General features: G+C 53.4%; 1 protein-coding gene across 2 annotated transcripts in view; it reads left to right on the forward strand.

The window, feature by feature from the left end:
- TRRAP (transformation/transcription domain associated protein) overlaps positions 1–17,514 on the forward strand; it is a 142,418-nt gene extending 124,904 nt beyond the window's left edge. For both annotated transcript variants that reach the window (XM_032966893.2, XM_032966894.2), the window contains 2 exons: positions 3,346–3,540; positions 14,786–17,514. In XM_032966893.2, coding sequence (XP_032822784.2) covers positions 3,346–3,540; positions 14,786–15,118 — 528 coding nt within the window. In that variant the 3' untranslated portion in view covers positions 15,119–17,514. The remainder of the gene's footprint in view (positions 1–3,345; positions 3,541–14,785) is intronic.
- Positions 17,515–18,147: the final 633 nt, after the last annotated feature.

An 18,147-nucleotide genomic window follows, 5' to 3' on the forward strand; every position in this document is an offset into this window, starting at 1 on the left:
TTTGAGTCTACCTAGCGGAAGCCCAGTTTTGAAGCAGATAATCGCGACTGTTGTTGGTGGCTGTGAGCGGCAATCAAACTCGGGTCACCGGGTTCGTAGCGCAGTGTCCGAACCGCTGCACCACCGCTAAATATACCGTACACAAACACACACCCATATTTCATTCTCTCTTCCTGGATAGTACATAATAGGTGCTATGGGCTGCTGCAGGGCTATGTGTGGTGGGCAGCAGAGGGCAGTGCAGGAAAAGCCATTGTTGCAGCGGTTCGCACTGATCAGCCCGTGGTGCGATATGGTCAAATACACACCCCCTCCACCTTCCATGATGAAGCACCTCATCTAGCAGTGGATCGGCAAAGGGGCTGCACGTGTAGACATGGACATGTTCTCCTGCATCGTCATCTCCCTGGCAGCCGCAGCCCCCCCCCAAACCCGCACGCGATGATGACGACGGTGGTATCGAATTAAAGCCAAGCCCGTGCTCAGGGAACCATCTATCGTTTCAAACTATCGCATTTTTGTTAGAGTTTGCCAAAAACATTGTTTTTTAAACCATCTGCAGTTAAGACGAGAGGTGAGCTGAAGTTTATAGGTCACGAGTAAATGAGGTCTTCAACTTTGCATGTGTGTTCTGTGGCACGTGTGTGCCTGTCTGGGGGTCTCTCTGTCGTGTCTCGTCTTACGGTGTTAACTCCCAGCATCCACCTGTCCACGCTTTTTGTCTGTTCGTTTCAACTGCACTGTTTTTTTTCCAGCCAACAACAACAACAACAACCCCGACTTCACATTCGTCGTGTTTATCCCACAATTCGCAATAAATAAGCGCGAGCTCGCAAATAAATCACCGCCTTTCCCAGTGGGCCCTGCCGTTACGTTTCAACGCATGCCCACCCCGGCCGCAACGCGAGTCGGCTTGCCGGTTCCCCCCACCTCCCCCCCCCCCCCCGCTGCTGACGCCGTAGAAACTCCACCACGTGGGCCCTGAAGCTGGGAAGTGCCTCGCCGGCAGATTCCAGGCAAAGTTTGGCCGACGCTTGAAACGGTGCCGATTTTGTAAGAGCTGTTAAAATTCATCACGGGAGATTTTGATTTTTTTTTCATTTCCCGACAGCAGAAGTGGCCAAGGAGGTCAACGGGAGCAGACTGGCAGATGCACGGCCGAGATGATTTTGTTTTTATTTGGAAAGGAAATGTGTGCGTCTCTCTGTCTCTGCGTGTGTATGTCACTCGCTCCGTCTGTCTCCCTGTCTCTTTCTGTCTCTCCCCCTCTCTGTGTCAATTTATGACTCATTCTTTTGGCTCTTTCTCTCTCCCTCTCTCTGTTTTGCTGTTCGTCTTTGTCTCGGTCTTGCCTCTCTCTGTGTCTCGCTCCTTCTGTCTCTTTGTTCATCTCTCTGTCTTTATGCATGTCTCTCTGTGTGTCTCTCTTGATCTCTTAGTCCCTTTCTCTGTCTCTCTGTGTCTGTCTTCGGGCCTCTTCGTCTCTCCCTGTCTCTCTGCATCTCTGCGTGTATTTATGTCTATCTATCAGTGTCTGTCTCTCTCCCTCCATCTCTTCCTCTCTCTCCCTGCCCTGTTTTGCTATCATTCTCTTTGTCTGTGTATGTGTCTCTATTTGCATCTGTCAGACACTACCTCACTCCCCACACGTGTCCGAATTTCCTCTTTGTCTCTTGGTCTCTTCCCCCTCGCTCTCTGCCTCTCCGTGTCTCTCTGTATCGGTTGTCAGAGGAAATCACTTTACAGGAGGATTGAGTGGCTGTCCCTAGGGACCGATAAAAGCGCTCACTTCCCAGCGTGTCCCATTGACAGCAGGCAAGAGCACAAAAAAATTACCTCATCCGCTTTGAAATATGGATGAGCCTCACGGTTTGCACGGCATTCGCCAAGGGTACGAGTGGCCATTATTTCACACGTATATATAATAGACATTTTATTACACTGCTCTTACCGCTGTAGTCTGCCACCACCTCGCTCATACTTACCCGGTGACGCGCGCGCCAAATTGCTTATTTATTTCTCTCGGCGCACGTTAACTTCAGGCTTCCGAGCCTGAGACGGTGAGTCGGCGGATACAGTCGGCGCTGACCGCTCGCTCGCGCAGCTGAGTAGTTGGCGCGGCGTCGCGTGGCTCTGTAAGGTCGCGGCTACACAGGGGGGGCACACGCCGCTGTGGAGGACGGAGGGGGGGGGGGGTCAGCGCACAAAATGACCGGTGGATGATCAATTTGGGAGACCGCAAACGTCATCCTGAATAGGCACCTCAATGAGGATCTCACCACCCCGCGCCCGCCCCCCCCCCCTTCCTTCTTTCCACAAGGCGTGAAATATCCGGACTGGCCATGAATCTATGGGTCTCTGTGCGAGTCTATGCAGAGACCAAACAGGTCCCTGCGTGAATCTATGGGACTCCATGTCAAGCTATGGTTCAATGTGTGGGTTTTTGGATCTCCACGTAAAGCCAGGGGTGTCTGTGTGAGTCTTTTGGCCTTCACGTGAGTCAGTGGATCTTTATGTGATGTTAACTACCTTGCCTGGAATACAGGAAGTCGTGGGTTCGATCCCAAACATGACGCCTGTATATTGGAGTTTGCGTGTTTCCCTGTGCGTGAATTTTTCTCCGGGTCCTCTGGTTGTTCCCTCCACATTTATAATCAACACATGTTTAGAGTATTTGGCCGTTATACCTTCCCACATTTGTAGTAAAAGTCGACAATATGAAATAGTGTCCCACTGCGTGCGATCTCCTAGGTCATGAGAGTGAGATTTGCTCGTTGTTCTGCAAAGCCTGCAGCTAGATTCACAACCTGGACATCGATTTATAGCTGTTACTTAGTGTCCATCTGACATGGGAGAGAAGGGGAGCATGGGACGTGGCCGGGTGGCTCAGGGATCGAATGCCGCTGACAGAGAACCTGAGCTGGCGCCAACTGAGATATCCTGGGTTCAGATCTGGGTTCCAGGCACCTATAACAGTAATAATAATAACACACATTGGGGTATTCACACCGTTCTTATAGCACAAAGGCTGGCTATTATGAATCTCGTTATTGATCCATGATGATGATGATGATGTTTGTGATGGTCTTAACGGTGTTACCAATTGCTTTCCTTAAAAAAAAAGGTTAAATTTGGGTTACCCTTTACATCCACAAATGAACAGCTGTAGTGGAGTTGTCAGCAAGTAATTTGCTTGAATTGGAAATCATGTAATTCGGCGCGCGGTATCGCGAGTGTGGGAAACCTCGTCTCGGCGCCCCCGTAATCGCGGAACCTGCTCACCAGTGCTTCCATTTGTGCGTGCGTTCTCTTCCCCCCCCCCCCCACCCTCCGTGGCGTGTGCAGGACACGGGCCAGCTAAGCGTGGCCTACTTCCGCTTCGACATCAACGACGCGACGGGCGACCTGGACGCCAACCGTCCCGTCCCGTTCCGCCTCACGCCCAACGTGTCCGAGTTCCTGACGCCCGTCGGCGTCGCTGGCCCGCTCGCCGCCTCCATGATCGCCATCGCGCGCTGCTTCGCGCAGCCGTCGTTCAAGGTGAGTTCACGCGCAAACGTTCACGCACACGAGCACCGGCTCGCTCGCCCGACCCACTTGCACCGCGAGAACGATCGCTCGCTTGCTCGGTCGTGAGCGCGGAGACGGAGCGATGAGGTCAGTCGGTTTGGTTAGGACAGATTGCGGTATGGACTGGGTAGTGGGGGATGGCGACAGCGTCGGGGAGAAGAGAGGCCTTCATCCAGCAGTGAAGAAGACCATCGACGAATCTAATCCACCGACTGGCACGCAGAGTAAAATGTGTAATTCGGCGTGACGGGTTTCCACACCTTTGCTGAACAGCGTTCGCACGCGCCGCCATTCTCTTGGCCGCTATTTAACAGCTCACTCGCGGCTGCGTCAAAAGAAAAAACAACGCCTGGCCGGCGATTAGAAAGGAATACGCGGGAGTGTAGTTTTAAAGGCTTCACTCGTACAACCCCTTCACTTTGATGTTGCTTGGAAAAGAATCGGAGGGGAAGGTGGTCCGGGACACTGCCACAGTGCAGTTGTTGTACGGCTCATCACTGACACGCGTGCCCCCGTCGTTCAAGCGGAGATGTTCACATAAGCCAGCGGGTTAAAAACTATGAACTAAACTATTTTTATTTTACCACGGAAGGCCAACTGAGCTATAAAGCTCTTTTCCAGACGTGACCTGGCCACAAATGATAGGTCAACGAAGTGGGCTCACCATCATGAGGAAATTTATAGCAACCAAATACTCTAAACGCGTGACGATGATTCTAAATGTTTAGGGGAAAAAACGGAGGACCCGGAGAAAAATCCACGCGAGCATGGAGAGAGAGAGAGACGTGGAAATTTCAAATATACAGGCGGTCAAGGTCGGGATCGAACCCACGACCTCATGCACACCAGGCGAGGGAGGTAACATCTCGCCACCGCGGCCCCTGGCGTGCCGCGAGAGCGCCGCAGCCCCGAGTCTCGAAGCCGCACACAGGCCGCGTCTGATTAACGGCGCGGGCCAAACTCCGCGGGCCCGCGCTGTTCTCCTCCCGGGGCATGGGAGCGACGCTCAGCGTCGCGACGCCGCCGTGCGTTTCTGCGGGGAAGCAAACGGGAGACTTGTTGTTAAAGACGGGTGTTGTCCGCCACTATTCGTGGGCGGGGGACAAACCTACAATCCCACGGGTGGCTTGGGGAAGCCGGATGCGACCCGCCAAACTCGCATTTCACGCGGCGAACCGCGGCCGCGATACCAGGCGGTGTCTCTCGGCATTCACGCCAACGTGCGGCTGGTCGGCTCCCGCCACCGCACCAAGCTCGAGTCTGTAAAAGGCAGGAAAAAGACCCCAGCTTAGTGTACAAATTCTCAAGACGACGGGTCACTGAACCCCGGCCCGTGCTGCACGATTCTTGGCCCGTCACTGAGAGCACCTAAGCCGCGCTGGTCGGGTACTGGGGTGGGACGGGTGGATAGATTTGACGTGGCGACAATGGCCGTGCGTTTAATTTTAGCGCCACGCCCATTCACGTCTGTCACCACAAGGGCTTAGTGCAGTGACTGAAGGTGCGTGTGTGCGATTGGTCAATGTGTGGTTGCCCGCCAACTATATATTACAAAAGCTGTTTGGCCCTCCGCCGAGTACAAGGTTCCCCGACCCCCGCGCCACCCCTCGTCTTTACAGACGAGCTCGCTGTTTGGAGGTCACATTGGCTCCCTCCGCCAGCAACAAGGGGGTGAAGCGCCCCGAGCAGGGGATTTACTTTGGCGAGCGAACGAGTCAGCCCGCCGCCGGTGCACCGCAAGAGAAAAGCAAACACACGGGTCCTACCCCCCCTACCCCCCCACCCCCCCTTACAGAGCCTGCGCAGGCTCGGCCTGCCAGACCCTTGGTAGGGGGGCAGCGGGGAGATTGAGTGTCCGTGTGAATCTGTTGGGCCACGCTGCCGAGCGTCGGGGCCAGGGGTCGGCGTCTTGAGCGGAGAAATTAAGAGGGTTAAGAGGGAAGGATTCGCGTGCCTTCGACGGGAACACAGCGGTGGACCAAGCGCATGTCCGTTGCTTTGAATTGACCACGGGCGAGCGAGGATCTCCCGCCGGGGTGGATGGTGAGGATGGAGTGCTGCAGGGCAAGGATTCCAGTGAACAGTATTGGGGATCACACACAAAAACAAAGATCTCCTGTATAGCCTTAGTAGACCGTTGGGGCAAGTGCGAGCAGCACCTATGAAGGCTGGCACAGCAAACGAGGCGGTGGGTGGCCAGCATCACGCCCATCCGCCCTCGTCTCCCAAGTGGCGATGTTTATACATCGCACCAGGTAGTCATTTAGGGCTGAGTCGACCGCAGGGAGGCCCACAACCGATTGTTGGCAGTGATCAGGAATCGAACTCGGGTGGCCGTGTTCGTAGCGCAGCACGCTAGCCACCACACTATCACTCCCCACACACATGCGCACACACACACACACGTGTGCGTGCACTCGCCAGGGAAGGAAACAGGCACTGCCAGCAATAACCAACTTGACTCTCGTCTCGCTGGAAGTGAATTTCTTCACTGCTATCTCTCAATCTCTCTCCCCGTTACGACTTTGTCACTGTTGTAGTTTCCTTCCAAGTCCTTCCACTCTCCCTTCTCCACCGCTCTTCCCTCCGAGCCTCCTGCGCAAATACGAAGAGCACATATCTGTGCCCAACCTGAACCGAGCTGTGCGGTGCTGGGGCCAACCTCAAAATCCGGTTGTGATCATCGCGGTGTCAACAGTCACCTCCTTATCACCCTGCCACTGCTACTTCCACGGTTAATGTTCTCGCGAACTTCACTCGGTGATTCCTCCACTTGTGTTGAGGACTCTGTCTACCAAGACCGGCTGTTTCGTCTCATCCACCTCGCTGTGTTTCAGCCACCATCACACTGCAGGTCACAGCAACACACTCACCCACCCACTCACTCACCCACCCACTCACCTACTCACCCACTCACTCACCCACTCACACACCCACCCACTCACCTACTCACCCACTCACTCACCCACTCACCCACTCACCCACTCACCCACTCACTCACCCACTCACTCACTCACCCACCCACTCACTCACCCACCCACTCACCCACTCACTCACCCACCCACTCACTCACCCACTCACCCACTCACCCACCCACCCACTCACTCACCCACCCACCCACTCACTCACCCACCCACCCACTCACTCACTCACCCACCCACCCACTCACTCACTCACCCACTCACTCACTCACCCACCCACCCACTCAGCCACTTACCCACCCACTCACCCACTCACTCACTCACCCACCCACCCACTCACTCACTCACCCACCCACTCACTCACTCACCCACTCACTCACTCACCCACCCACCCACTCAGCCACTTACCCACCCACTCACTCGCCAACACTGCAGGTCACATCACTTCACTTTCTGCCTCTTCCCTCGCAATCCTCCACTTTGGAATGTCCTCCCACCATCCGTTTTCCCCAAGTTCTTACGATAACCTCGCTCAATCCAAGAAACGTGTGGACTCTTATCTCTTACATCTCTGATCGTGCTGATTGTTGCTGTGCGCTTGGTGTTTTGTGCCGTTAGGCCTGCGTTCAGCAGCTGTGTAAAAAAATGCATGCATCTGTCAGTGGCATCTCCGAGTTCAAATTGAGCCTTCCAGCTGTGTTATTCTTAAATACAATGACAGAAAGTTACAAAAACAAAAAAATTAACTTGCGATGTGTCAGCCGGGGGGGGGGGGGGGGGGGTGTGGAACCTTTCCGTAACTGAAGGCCGAATGGGATAAAATAGTTTTGGTGGGCAACAAAGACAAAGAGACCCCCCCCCACCGTGTAGCCTTCACAGACTGTTGGGGCAAGTGCTGTGAGCAGCGCCTATGAAGGCCGGCATGGCACATGAGGGGGTGGGTGGCCAGCATCACGCCCGGCCGCCTTTGTCTCCCCAGTGGAGACATGTATACATCGCACCAGGTACTCATTTAAGGCTAGGGGAAGGCCCATGGCCGGTTCAGATAATTGTCACTGGTGTTGGGCGTGAGCGGGAATCGAACTCGGTTCGCCGGTTGGGCAACCACACATTCACACACAGCTCAGCCACTTCTGGTGTGTATGCGTGTGGAACTTATTTCGCACCGTCCATAGCCAACTGTGCTAATCATGCTGTCCACCGCAAGAGGCCCCTTGCTGCAGCGACACCAGTGAAACATGTACCTGAGCGCGCTAAAATTAGAAACAGCTTAATTGTTGCCAGGTTGTATATACCCCCCCCTCCCTCCCATAATACCCAATTATCGCTGCTAAAATGCTTGCTAGTGACAGACAACATTATTCTTGGTTCCTTCGGTAAAGTCATGTAGAAGGGAAACAAAATAATACAAATATAAAATTCTCACGACGTTTCGATTGATTGCTTGTGTTGCAGTCGAAACGTCGTGAGAATTGTATTGTTTTATATTTGTATTATTTTATTGTTTCCCTTCTGCGTGACTTTACCAAAAGAACCAATAATATGAATTCCTGCAGTCACGAAAGCTTTAAATCAAAATTTAGACAGACAACATTGTTTATGCTGAGCTGGCAGTCGCTCCTTCGGCTAGCCCTGCCCACTTTTACACAGCCACGCCCACAGAACCACTATCCCATCCCCCCACTATCCACCCACCACTACTCCTGCCCACTTTTACACAGCCACGCCCACAGAGCCACTCTCGCACCCCCCCACTATCCGACCCCCCACTACTCCTGCTCGCTTTTATACAGCCATGCCCACAGATCCACTAACCCACCCCCCCACTATCCAACCCCCACTTCTCCTGCCCACTATTACACAGCCACGCCCGCAGAAGCACTATCCCACCCCCCACTATCCCCCCCCCCACAATCCCCCCCCACTATCCCACCCCCCCACTACTCCAGCCCACTTTTACACAGGCTCGCCCACAGAACCACTATCCACCACCCCCCCCCCACTACTCCTCAGTCAACTCCGCCCACCAATTATGCACCCCCCACCCCTTTCACCACATTGTGAGTAAAACCCACGAAGCCAGAATATTTTTCACCGAGACAAAATCCCAATGTTCGGGAAATCCTCGGGAAAGACCTTACCGAAGCTGCACGTGTGCTAGCTGTACCTCTGGCCATGATAGTCACGATAATTTTTCGTTTCTACATTTTTTTTTTACTCAACACATTTGTGGATAACATGTAGCCTTCAAAGTAAAAAAAACACACATCACGGGTGACGTTCTGTGGACAATGGTCCATCATCATAGCACGTAAAACAAATTAGGGCAATTGCTTGAAATGTCTCAAATTATATGTTGCTCCCTTTAAAGCCACGTTGTTATCGACGAGTGTGTTGGCATGTGTCGTCAATTTCGCTCGTGCACCGCTGCCAACCCAGCGGTGGTGGCGGCAGCAGCAGCAGAATCGCCAAACTTGTTTTCCATCGGGTGCTCCACCAGTACGGCCAGAGGCGTCTCGGAGTGCAGCCCCGATCCGCATCTCGTATAAAAACGTCGTTAAAGGAGACGTGCCCCCCCTCCCCCTCCTGCCGCGCCAAGTGGCAGCTGTCCCTTGGGGCACACGACAACCCAGCAGCACCTGACCTGCCGTGTATAATGCCAATTTTAGTCATTTGGAAACGAATTGCTGGAAGAGTGACAATATATTATCTGTCCTCATTGCCACCGGGGCTGCCTCGTGCTCTGCAAGTTTTGCGGTCATTGCAAAGGCGTGCAGTCAAATGACACTGCCCAGATCGTATTACGAAGAATATATGGCAAGGCTGTTTCACATCTCGGATATTATTCACTGAGTTGGACTGGGCAGCGGTTGGGTGGGGGAGGGTGGGTGGTGAAACGATGTGTCACGCAGAACATGAATACAGCATCAGAATATTTATACTGGAGGAATCCGATGAGCTATTTAGCTCTCTTTTCACAGATGTCCAGTAAATACATTCACAGCAAGCACACCAAAGAGAATGTAGAGCATGGTTTCCGATCTTTTTAAATCTAAATTGGTTACCGATAATTCCGTTACCCATCAGCTAATTGGACCCCCTAGATCAATGCAACCCCAGGTTAGGTCTGTTTACTAAACAATGCAAACCCCTGGGTCAACTGGTTTCCACCCCATTGTGTGTCTCATGGGCACGTTGCAGCCCATTGAACAATTATTGAACCTATTCTAGATTTAAAGCTTTCGTGACTGCTAGGATCCATACTCTTGGGTTCTATTGGGTAAAGTCACGTAGGTGAAAATAAAATAACAAAAAATCACGACGTTGCGGCCACAACACAAGCGGCCTTCATCAGGTGAACCTGATTGCTCAGCTGTTGTTCACCGGCATCATCAACCGTGGTCAATCCACTGCTGGATGAAAGCTTCCCCAAAGGTGCCCTCCGCTGCCACCTCGCGCGGCCGCGTGTCGAACGGAGCCCCGCGGTTGGTCCGAACTCCGCATTTGCAACCGATCGCTTGTGCCCGTCTGGCCCATGTTACCGCCGACGCCATCCTCTCGCCTCCCCGACCCGATTATTGGCACAGAAAGCGCAAAGTCCCGAGGAACAGGGATTGTTTCAAGTTGGGGTGGGGCCAGAGAATAGATAACACATTCCCCTCCTCCTGTAGAAACGCAATGATTCACTCTCCCCACCCTACGGACGAGTTTGTTTGTCGCCGTTGTGCGGTCACTCACGATTCGATCCAGGAAATGACTTGTCTTTTTTTTTGTCACTGTTCACTCGTTTGTCTTGTTTGGGTTGTATTTCTTATTTGTTCCCTCTTGGCAGCATCTGTTCCTGACATGTTCTGCCTCGTCTCTGCCAGCACGTGTGTGTGTGTGTGCATGTGTTCAGTCTGTTTGTATTTTTCCATCCCGTCTCATGTGGTCTCGTGTGTCTTTCGTGTACTCTCTGGCTCCTTTCAATTGTACCGTCTGTCTAGTCCACTGTCCCGATGGTGTTCTCTGGCTGGCTCTAGATGTCTCGTCTGTATTGTCTGTTGTACGCGTTGCCTCGTCCGTCTCATTCAGTCCGCACCATCTCGCACGTGCCATGTGTATTCTGTACTACTCTCTCCCACATATATACCGTCTGGTCTCGTTTTTGAAGAGCGGCTGTGTGAGCAGACAGGGCATGGAGAGCTGGGCACACAGGGCAGGGCTTGAGGGCAGGGCATAGCCAGCTGAAGAGGAGAGCATAGAACTGATTGCAGTGGTTAGGGCAGCCATGTATGCTGGCCCACCAACCCAGTCGTGTGCCACAGTGCCGGCCTTCATAGGTGCTACTCGCTAACAGGAAACAAAGGGGGGGGGGGGGGGAGATCTTTGTCTTTTCAATATGTTGAATTTATTTTGCACCACCGTACATAGCCAAACGTGATAATCCGTGATAGTCGGAGTGTGCGGTTGGGCAGAGACGGGAGGCGTCAAGGTTGGGGGTCCTCAAAGCTACGCAACTCTGGGCTCAACCTTTCAACAACGAGACCGTTGCCCCTCACTCTCCCAGCTTCCACACGGACGTGTGTCCCCCCCCCTGCCCCCCCCCCCCATCAAGGCCAAGCGACGAACTGGTGCCCTCTTTCTCCATTGGCGATCGAGACGGTGGTGGAAATTCCGCATTCTCATGTTGGCGGTCAGCCGATGAAAGTCCTACGGGAGGAGAGGGGTGGTGGTGGTGGGGGGGGCAACCAGTACTGACTTCCTGCAACGTAGCACTTGTGTTGTCGACCCCAGGAGAGATGAAGTACGGCCGAGTCGAGCCCAACCCGGGGCTCTGAAACTAAAATCTTTATTTTATCAGGTAAAGCCCACCAAGCTATTTTCTCTTTTTTTTCCAGAAGCCACCTGGCCGCAAATGATAGCTCAACGATGTGGCTTATCTTGTGGAAAATTCCTCGCAGCCAAATAATTTAAAACGCACGTTGTTTCTAAACGTGTAGGGAAAAACCGGAGGACCCGGAGATTAATCCACGCAACCACGGGGAGAACGAACATGCAGACAACAATTGTACAACAGGCGTTGGGGTCGGATTCGAACCCACGACCTCCTGCGTACCAGGCGAGGGCGTTAACAGTCTCGCCACCTCGGCCGAACGCGTGCACTCTCCCGATTGCGTGACACTCGCTCTCTTTAATAACCGCGCCACCCCCAAGGATGACACGGATGAGGCCCTAATTCTGTCAAAAAGTCAAAGGTTACCGAGTCCGCTGTCTCCCCCGCCCAAACGAGCATGGGCGTGGGACCCGGCACGTTTCTCCATTGGTGTCCCTTAGCCAGTAGAGGAAATTCCACATTCTGATGGCCAAGGACGCACACCTATCGCCCCTGGCAAAAAGCGATCTTTGCGTTTGTTATTGTTTGCAAAACCATCTTTGCGATTGGCTGAACATTCCAGCACTGATGCTTTCACTGATGAGTAATCTTCCAATGAAGTAGAATAATGACATTTGTACCTCATGCCCTGTGGGGGGAGGGCTTAGGGACAAATAAACAGAAATTCGTGCCCCAGCTCTGTCCCTTGTGTAAGGGATTATAGATTGCGTGACCACCGTAGGAGTTTTGATGTCTTTGTTTGCAACGCCTGTTGCTCGTGTGTGTCTTCGTATGTGCGCGCATGTGTGTGTGTGTGCATAGATGTGTGTGTACTTATGTGTGTGCATGTGTGCATAGATAGATGTGGGGAGCTCGAGTGTAGTGGCTAGTGCACTGCACTACGAACCCAGCGACCCGGGTTCCAATTCCTTTCATGGCCAGCATCAGGCTGTTCAGGCAAGTGCTTTTAGTGAGCATCTTTGACGACCGGCATGGCATACGAGGAGGTGGGTGGTCAGCATCACACCCGGCTGCCTTTGTCTCCCAAGTGGCGATTTTTACACACCACGCCAAGTACTCATTTGAGGCTGAGTCGATCTAGGGGAGGCCCATGACCAATTCAGATTATCTGGTGTTGGCCGCGAGCGGGAATAAGCTCGGGTTGCCGGGTTCATAGAGCAGCATGCTAACCACTGTGCCACTGCTCCCCAATGTGCGTGTGTATATATATATCCATATATATACACATATACACACACAACCGGATCCTTCAGACTTCAGTGTGCACCTATAGGCAAGCAATTGTAGCTCACTCACAGCACCGTCGTCTGAGCTGTCTGTAACAAAACGTGGATCTTTGTGAGCGTTTGCACCTTGTGCGTGTGCGTGTTTCCGCGGTCTTAGATATTTTATTATACGTGTTCGCTTATGTGTATTCATTTCCATTACGTAGAATAGGCCAGCAGGCATTCCCAAGGAGCAGCCACCGTCTATAAAAGGAGCCCATTGTAAGATAACACAATAAAAAGCACTCTTGCACATTGGGTCCCAAAGGACCAATTTGCTGAGTGCTGCCGCGAGCGTGGGGTTCATCGACGGTATCGAACCGAAGGGCACCGCACGGCCCCTCCGCGCGGTGCCCGCGTCCAGCCGGCGTACGTCATAGCGATCGTCGCACACGCCCCTTATTTACCTACCGTCTGTTCCACAGCCTGGCGTCGAGGATCCCGTGGCGCTATTTGAAACGGGAGTAGGCCGCTGCGTGCCGGCGTCGGGGTCCAAATATCACGAACAACCCGCAGATTCATATTCTTAGCTCTTTCGGTAAAGTCACGTTGAAGGGAAACAATAAAATAATAAAATATATATAAAACAATAAAAATTCTAACGACGTTTCGACCATAACACAAACGGTCGTCATCAGGTGTGAAAAGCAACCGTTTGTGTTATGGTCGAAACGTCGTGATAATTTTTATTTTATTATTTTTATTTTATTTTATTGTTTCCCTTCAACGTGACTTTACCGAAAGAGCTAAGAATATGAATTACTGCAGTCACGAAAGGTTTAAATCAAAATTTAACTCGCAGATTGCTTATTTTGGGAAATCGCTGATAACAGTTGTCACTTCCCCTCTTGCAAAAACTTGTCAGGACCCTCCTTGAGACTCTGTGAGGCTCTCTCGGGTAAACAAGCGTAATAATAATAATAATAATCCTCACAGCACCAAGTTCTCATTACGGGCTAAGTTGACATATGAGAGAACGCGCCCCCTCTCTGTATTCTCCTTTGAGGCAGAGTTGACCTGAGGGAGGTCCCTTGGCAATATTCTCATCCCAAGCTTGGTCAACAGATGCTCGATCGATGATGGCGATTCACTGGAGAGATGGTGTCCCTGAGTGGCCAAGCGCTCTGCCACGACCACCACCATCCCTGTTTGCACACGTGTGTGTGTGTGTGTATACTCGAGTATACCTCAAACTAGAACACCATTTCGTTAATGGAGGGTCCTTTCCGAGAAGATCGGCATGTCACCAGCATCGAATTCAAGCAAGCGTGGTTGACTCTGCTAATGAGACACTGTGTGTCAAAACCGATCCAGAGTTTTGCTCGTCTTGAAACGACGCTGCTGAAATTCGGCGCTCCCAGAAGGCTCGCGCGGCTGATGGTTTGCGAAATATATGTTTGTTTTTTTTTGTTTTACGTTGGAGAGACGGATGAAATGTGAGACAAATATCATTGACAGTAAATTGCCTGCCGGGGCACAGAGAGCTGTTACGCGACGTCGTTTCCACGGCCGTGTGCAGCACGTCGGGTCCAACCTGTTTGCATCGGGATAAAGCATTCCGTCGTCGGTGGCGGCGGCGGCGGCGGCGTTGTCGTGCATGGCTCCGAGACAGACCGGCCTGGCAAGGGGGTGCGGTGCGAGCATCATTGTTGCCCTGGCGTGCCCGGGGTGAAGCGGTATTTTTCTCGGGGGGGGGGGAGGGGGGGGCGTAACAACAACCCGCACGGATCGCTGACGCCACGCGGCACGTTGTTACCAGGGAGGAGTGGCGGCGACGGTGGCACGCTAGTTCGGCAACATTCTACGACGGACACTTTTGTTTCCTCTCAACCTCGCCCGTCCCCCCCCCCCCCCCCCCATCATCCACCACCTATCTCGTCGCAACCCACGGGTCGAAGACCGCTGCCCTTGGATGTTGACAACAGCGATGATGAAAGGTGACGATGACGATAAAGATAATAGAGATGACGATGGTAATGCGGAGGCGGTGAAATCCAGCTGCACCGTGCGCGCAGAAGGATTGCATCTCAGGATCGTGATGACGACGACGATGATGACGACGATAAGCGACGACGACGACGACGATGGCGACGATGACGCCACAGGCCAGTGCTCTAACCCTGCCCACGTCCCACCACCTGCCTCCTTTGAAGGTCGACGGCATCCTCAAAGCCGTGCTGCGGGACGAGATCATCGGCTGGCAGAAGAAGACGGCCGAGGACGGGCAGGGCGGCCCCGCCACCAGCACGAGCGGCGCCACGGTGGGCGGCGCCGGCGGCAGCTCGGGCGGCGGTGGCCAAATGGAGGGCACGGACTCGCAGCAGCTGGTGGCCCTGCTGCAGAAGGCGTCGGCGGCGGTGCTGACGCGGCTGCACTCGCTGGCGCAGTTCGAGTGCGCCGAGAGCAAGGTCACCACGCTGGTGGCGGCGGCGAACAGCCCCGACAACCTCTGCCGCATGGACCCAGCCTGGCACCCGTGGCTCTGAGCTGTAGCGTGGGGTTGAGGTGCAAACGGGGTCAGGATGTCTCTGCCCACCTGGTGAGAGAGACATATATATGAAGACAGAATCTGTATACACAGGCTGTAGATTTGGAACACTACAGTTGCGGGGTTAGATTTCAGCAGCCATTCTCTAATTGGCAGAGTCAGGCTCGCTTGAATAAATGCTGGCGAGAACTGCCCATCGTACAGGCACGAGAGAACCCCCCCCCTCTCTACGATATTGGCTCCATGTCCGATGCAAAATGATAGAGGACAAAATAATCACCGGCGTCGTTGTGGAGAACAGTTCCACATGTTGGTTGTCATTCACAACACTGCTCACGATTGTATTCGTCGTGGTTCGGGTGATCAATTGCATCTGTACTGACGTGGGGATAACCGGCCCAGTAGCGAGAGAAAAGTTATAGTGGAGCAGTGGCACTGTGTTTAGAGCGCTGTGAACCCAACTGCTCCAGTTCGATTCCCGGACCATGGCTAACATATCGGCGGGCGAACCGTTCCTGGGTCATCCGACCCGCCACTCCCCCCAACCCCTTCACCAACCGCGCGGTGAAGTATGGTCAAACGACCCCCATGACAGACACAAGTGTTGTGATGAGGCTTCTTCATCCAGCAGTGGATTGACCGCGCTGTACATATGTAAATACACGGATCGGTCATCACGGCCAATTCCGTTGACACCGCTCCAACACCTCCTCCTCCCCCGGACAGAAGGTGGACGACACAACTCCACGCTTTATACGTTATGACGGAGGGCAGGGTGGCTCTTTACCCAGTTCTATATCCTCCTGAAGACCGTGGCCTAGGCCGTGACGGAGACACGTGCGCCGCAGCGGGAGCCGGGCGGCTTGTTTCGAAGCTCGCTCCCGGCAGGCCGTGGTTGAGTACGCGAGCGGACGAGGCGCCCCCCCCCCCACCCCCCCCCCCCCGTGGGTCTTCGCCCACTTGCGTGAGAAGTTTTATTGGTCGTGCGCCAGGTAGCCGAGCACCACCGGCACCCTCCCCCCCGACTGAGATTGCCCCGCGTTCCAACCCAGTGTTCCTTCCACGTAAGTCTGCCAACGTTTTCTCTGCGAGCGTGTAGGGTGGGTTCAGGAGCCCTGTGCCTGAGACGGACGCGGCCGGTGTGTCGGCGGCTGGTGCTTGTGTGTGTGTGTGGCGGGGTCGGGAAACAGTGCGAGAAAATCAGGTGAATTCGCTGGCCCCCAGCCCCGTACCGGTTCATCCGTTGGTGCCAGCGAAAGTAATTTCGTCCCAACGGCTCATTTGTGTTCCACAGTGCACAAGTGACGTTGCGTTTGTGTGCGTCTTGTCTTTGTGCTTGTGTGTCTGTGTGTGTGCGGAGCGCTAGTGTGGCGTTTAGCGTGCTGCGCTACAAACCCGGCGCCCAGAGTTCAATTTCCAACAACAGCCAACAACTCATTGGAGAATATCTGAACCTGTTCTGGGCCTCCCCTAGGTCAACTCAGCCTTATTTAATGAGTACCCAGTGCAGTGTGTGTATGTATCATCGGTACTGGGGAGACAAAGTGGTCCGAAGCGTGGTGCAGGCCACACCACCCATTTAGTACACCGTGTCGGCCTTCTTCGGTGCTCACTAACAGCCACAACATCAACGCTGGCCCCAACAGTGCCATCGTAGGCTACACAGGGGTACGTGTGTAGTACGTGTGTGTGTTTTTTGTTGTTGTAGCAGCAGAGGGCTTAAAACGTAGCGACGGGCGTAAATGAGAGCGTGGTCTTCCCGGAGACTCACTCGGGCTGGCTTGTCTGCCGGCGGTCAGTCGGCTTTGCAAGAGTTGTTCAATTTCGGAGATTCCGTTACATTCCAACGCAACGCGCCCACTCAGTCCTCACTCTGGTTTTTGTTGTTCTTCATAGCTATTAGTTGTCCAAGAAGACGGTGCTTAAAATTAAATAAGCAAAAGCCGTTTTTTTTGTTTGTTTCACACAAGTGTAACGCACGCGTTCAATCGCTAAGTTGGTGCCCTCGCGGTGCAAGGTTCCCGAGTGAGTGTGGACACGTCTTGAATCGGGATGAAGGGTGTGTTATTTGAACAGAAACGTTGAGCGAGTGAGTGGCCACATCCCAAATGTCCCTGTGATGCCAGCTTGTTTTGAGATTGGCGGTCGGGTTTTTGATACGAAGTACGGTCGCGTCGGGACTTGCCAGACGTTTTAGATTTAAATGTGGGAAGAGTGTTTTCCAAGTGGTAAATGTGGTTTCCCACCATGTTGCGGCCACAGGTCTAGGCCGTGACGATTTCACGTTTAAAACCTTTTTCAGTTCCGCCGCGTTCGACGGAGACACCTCAACGGCCGGGCTGTCCCTTCTGCTTTTTGTTGAAAGAGTAATAAATACATGTATTTGGTATTTTCTCTCGGCCCCTGCGTGTGCTGATGCGTGGAACGACGTCGTCTTGTGGTGCGAGTGTCGTCGGGTGATCTCTTTGGCTGTCGTAACAAAAAATATATTTAAACACTGCTCGGCGGAGCCATCCCCAGGGTACACGGCGACTCGGGGCGGCCGTCCTGGGCCCCACGCTTTGGGGGGGGACCGCGCTTCCAAGTCACGGTGTCAGATGTGATACTCCCGGTTTACGAGTCGGGGGGGAGCCCAACACACTCCCCCCCCCCCCCCCCCCCCAATGGATGGCCCTGTTTGCTTTCGCGACCAATGTTTGGGTCGCGCAAGTGATTTTGACTCGTAAAACCCTCCTCCACCCAACACGGCCAATGAATAAAGTTGTCGCGTGATAAAGAAACGTGCAAGCTTAACACCGCAGCAGCACCCGGCGTGTATTGTTGGAGAGCGATCCGCGCAACGTTCAACGACCGCGTGCAGACGTTGCGCCGGTAGTTACAGCCGGCGTCATGGGGCAGTCGCCATGCATCTCTCCACGTGACAACTTTTATCAATAATTGGGCTGTGTCGGGTGGCGGAGGTTTTACGGCACACATTTTTTACTTAGGCGATCTGACCCATATTATTCTATTATGGGTACAAAATAT

Source organism: Petromyzon marinus, chromosome 37 (genome assembly GCF_048934315.1).
Source record: "Petromyzon marinus isolate PM22_M1 ecotype Great Lakes invasive population chromosome 37, UKy_Petmar_22M1.pri1.0, whole genome shotgun sequence".
NCBI lineage: Eukaryota > Metazoa > Chordata > Hyperoartia > Petromyzontiformes > Petromyzontidae > Petromyzon > Petromyzon marinus.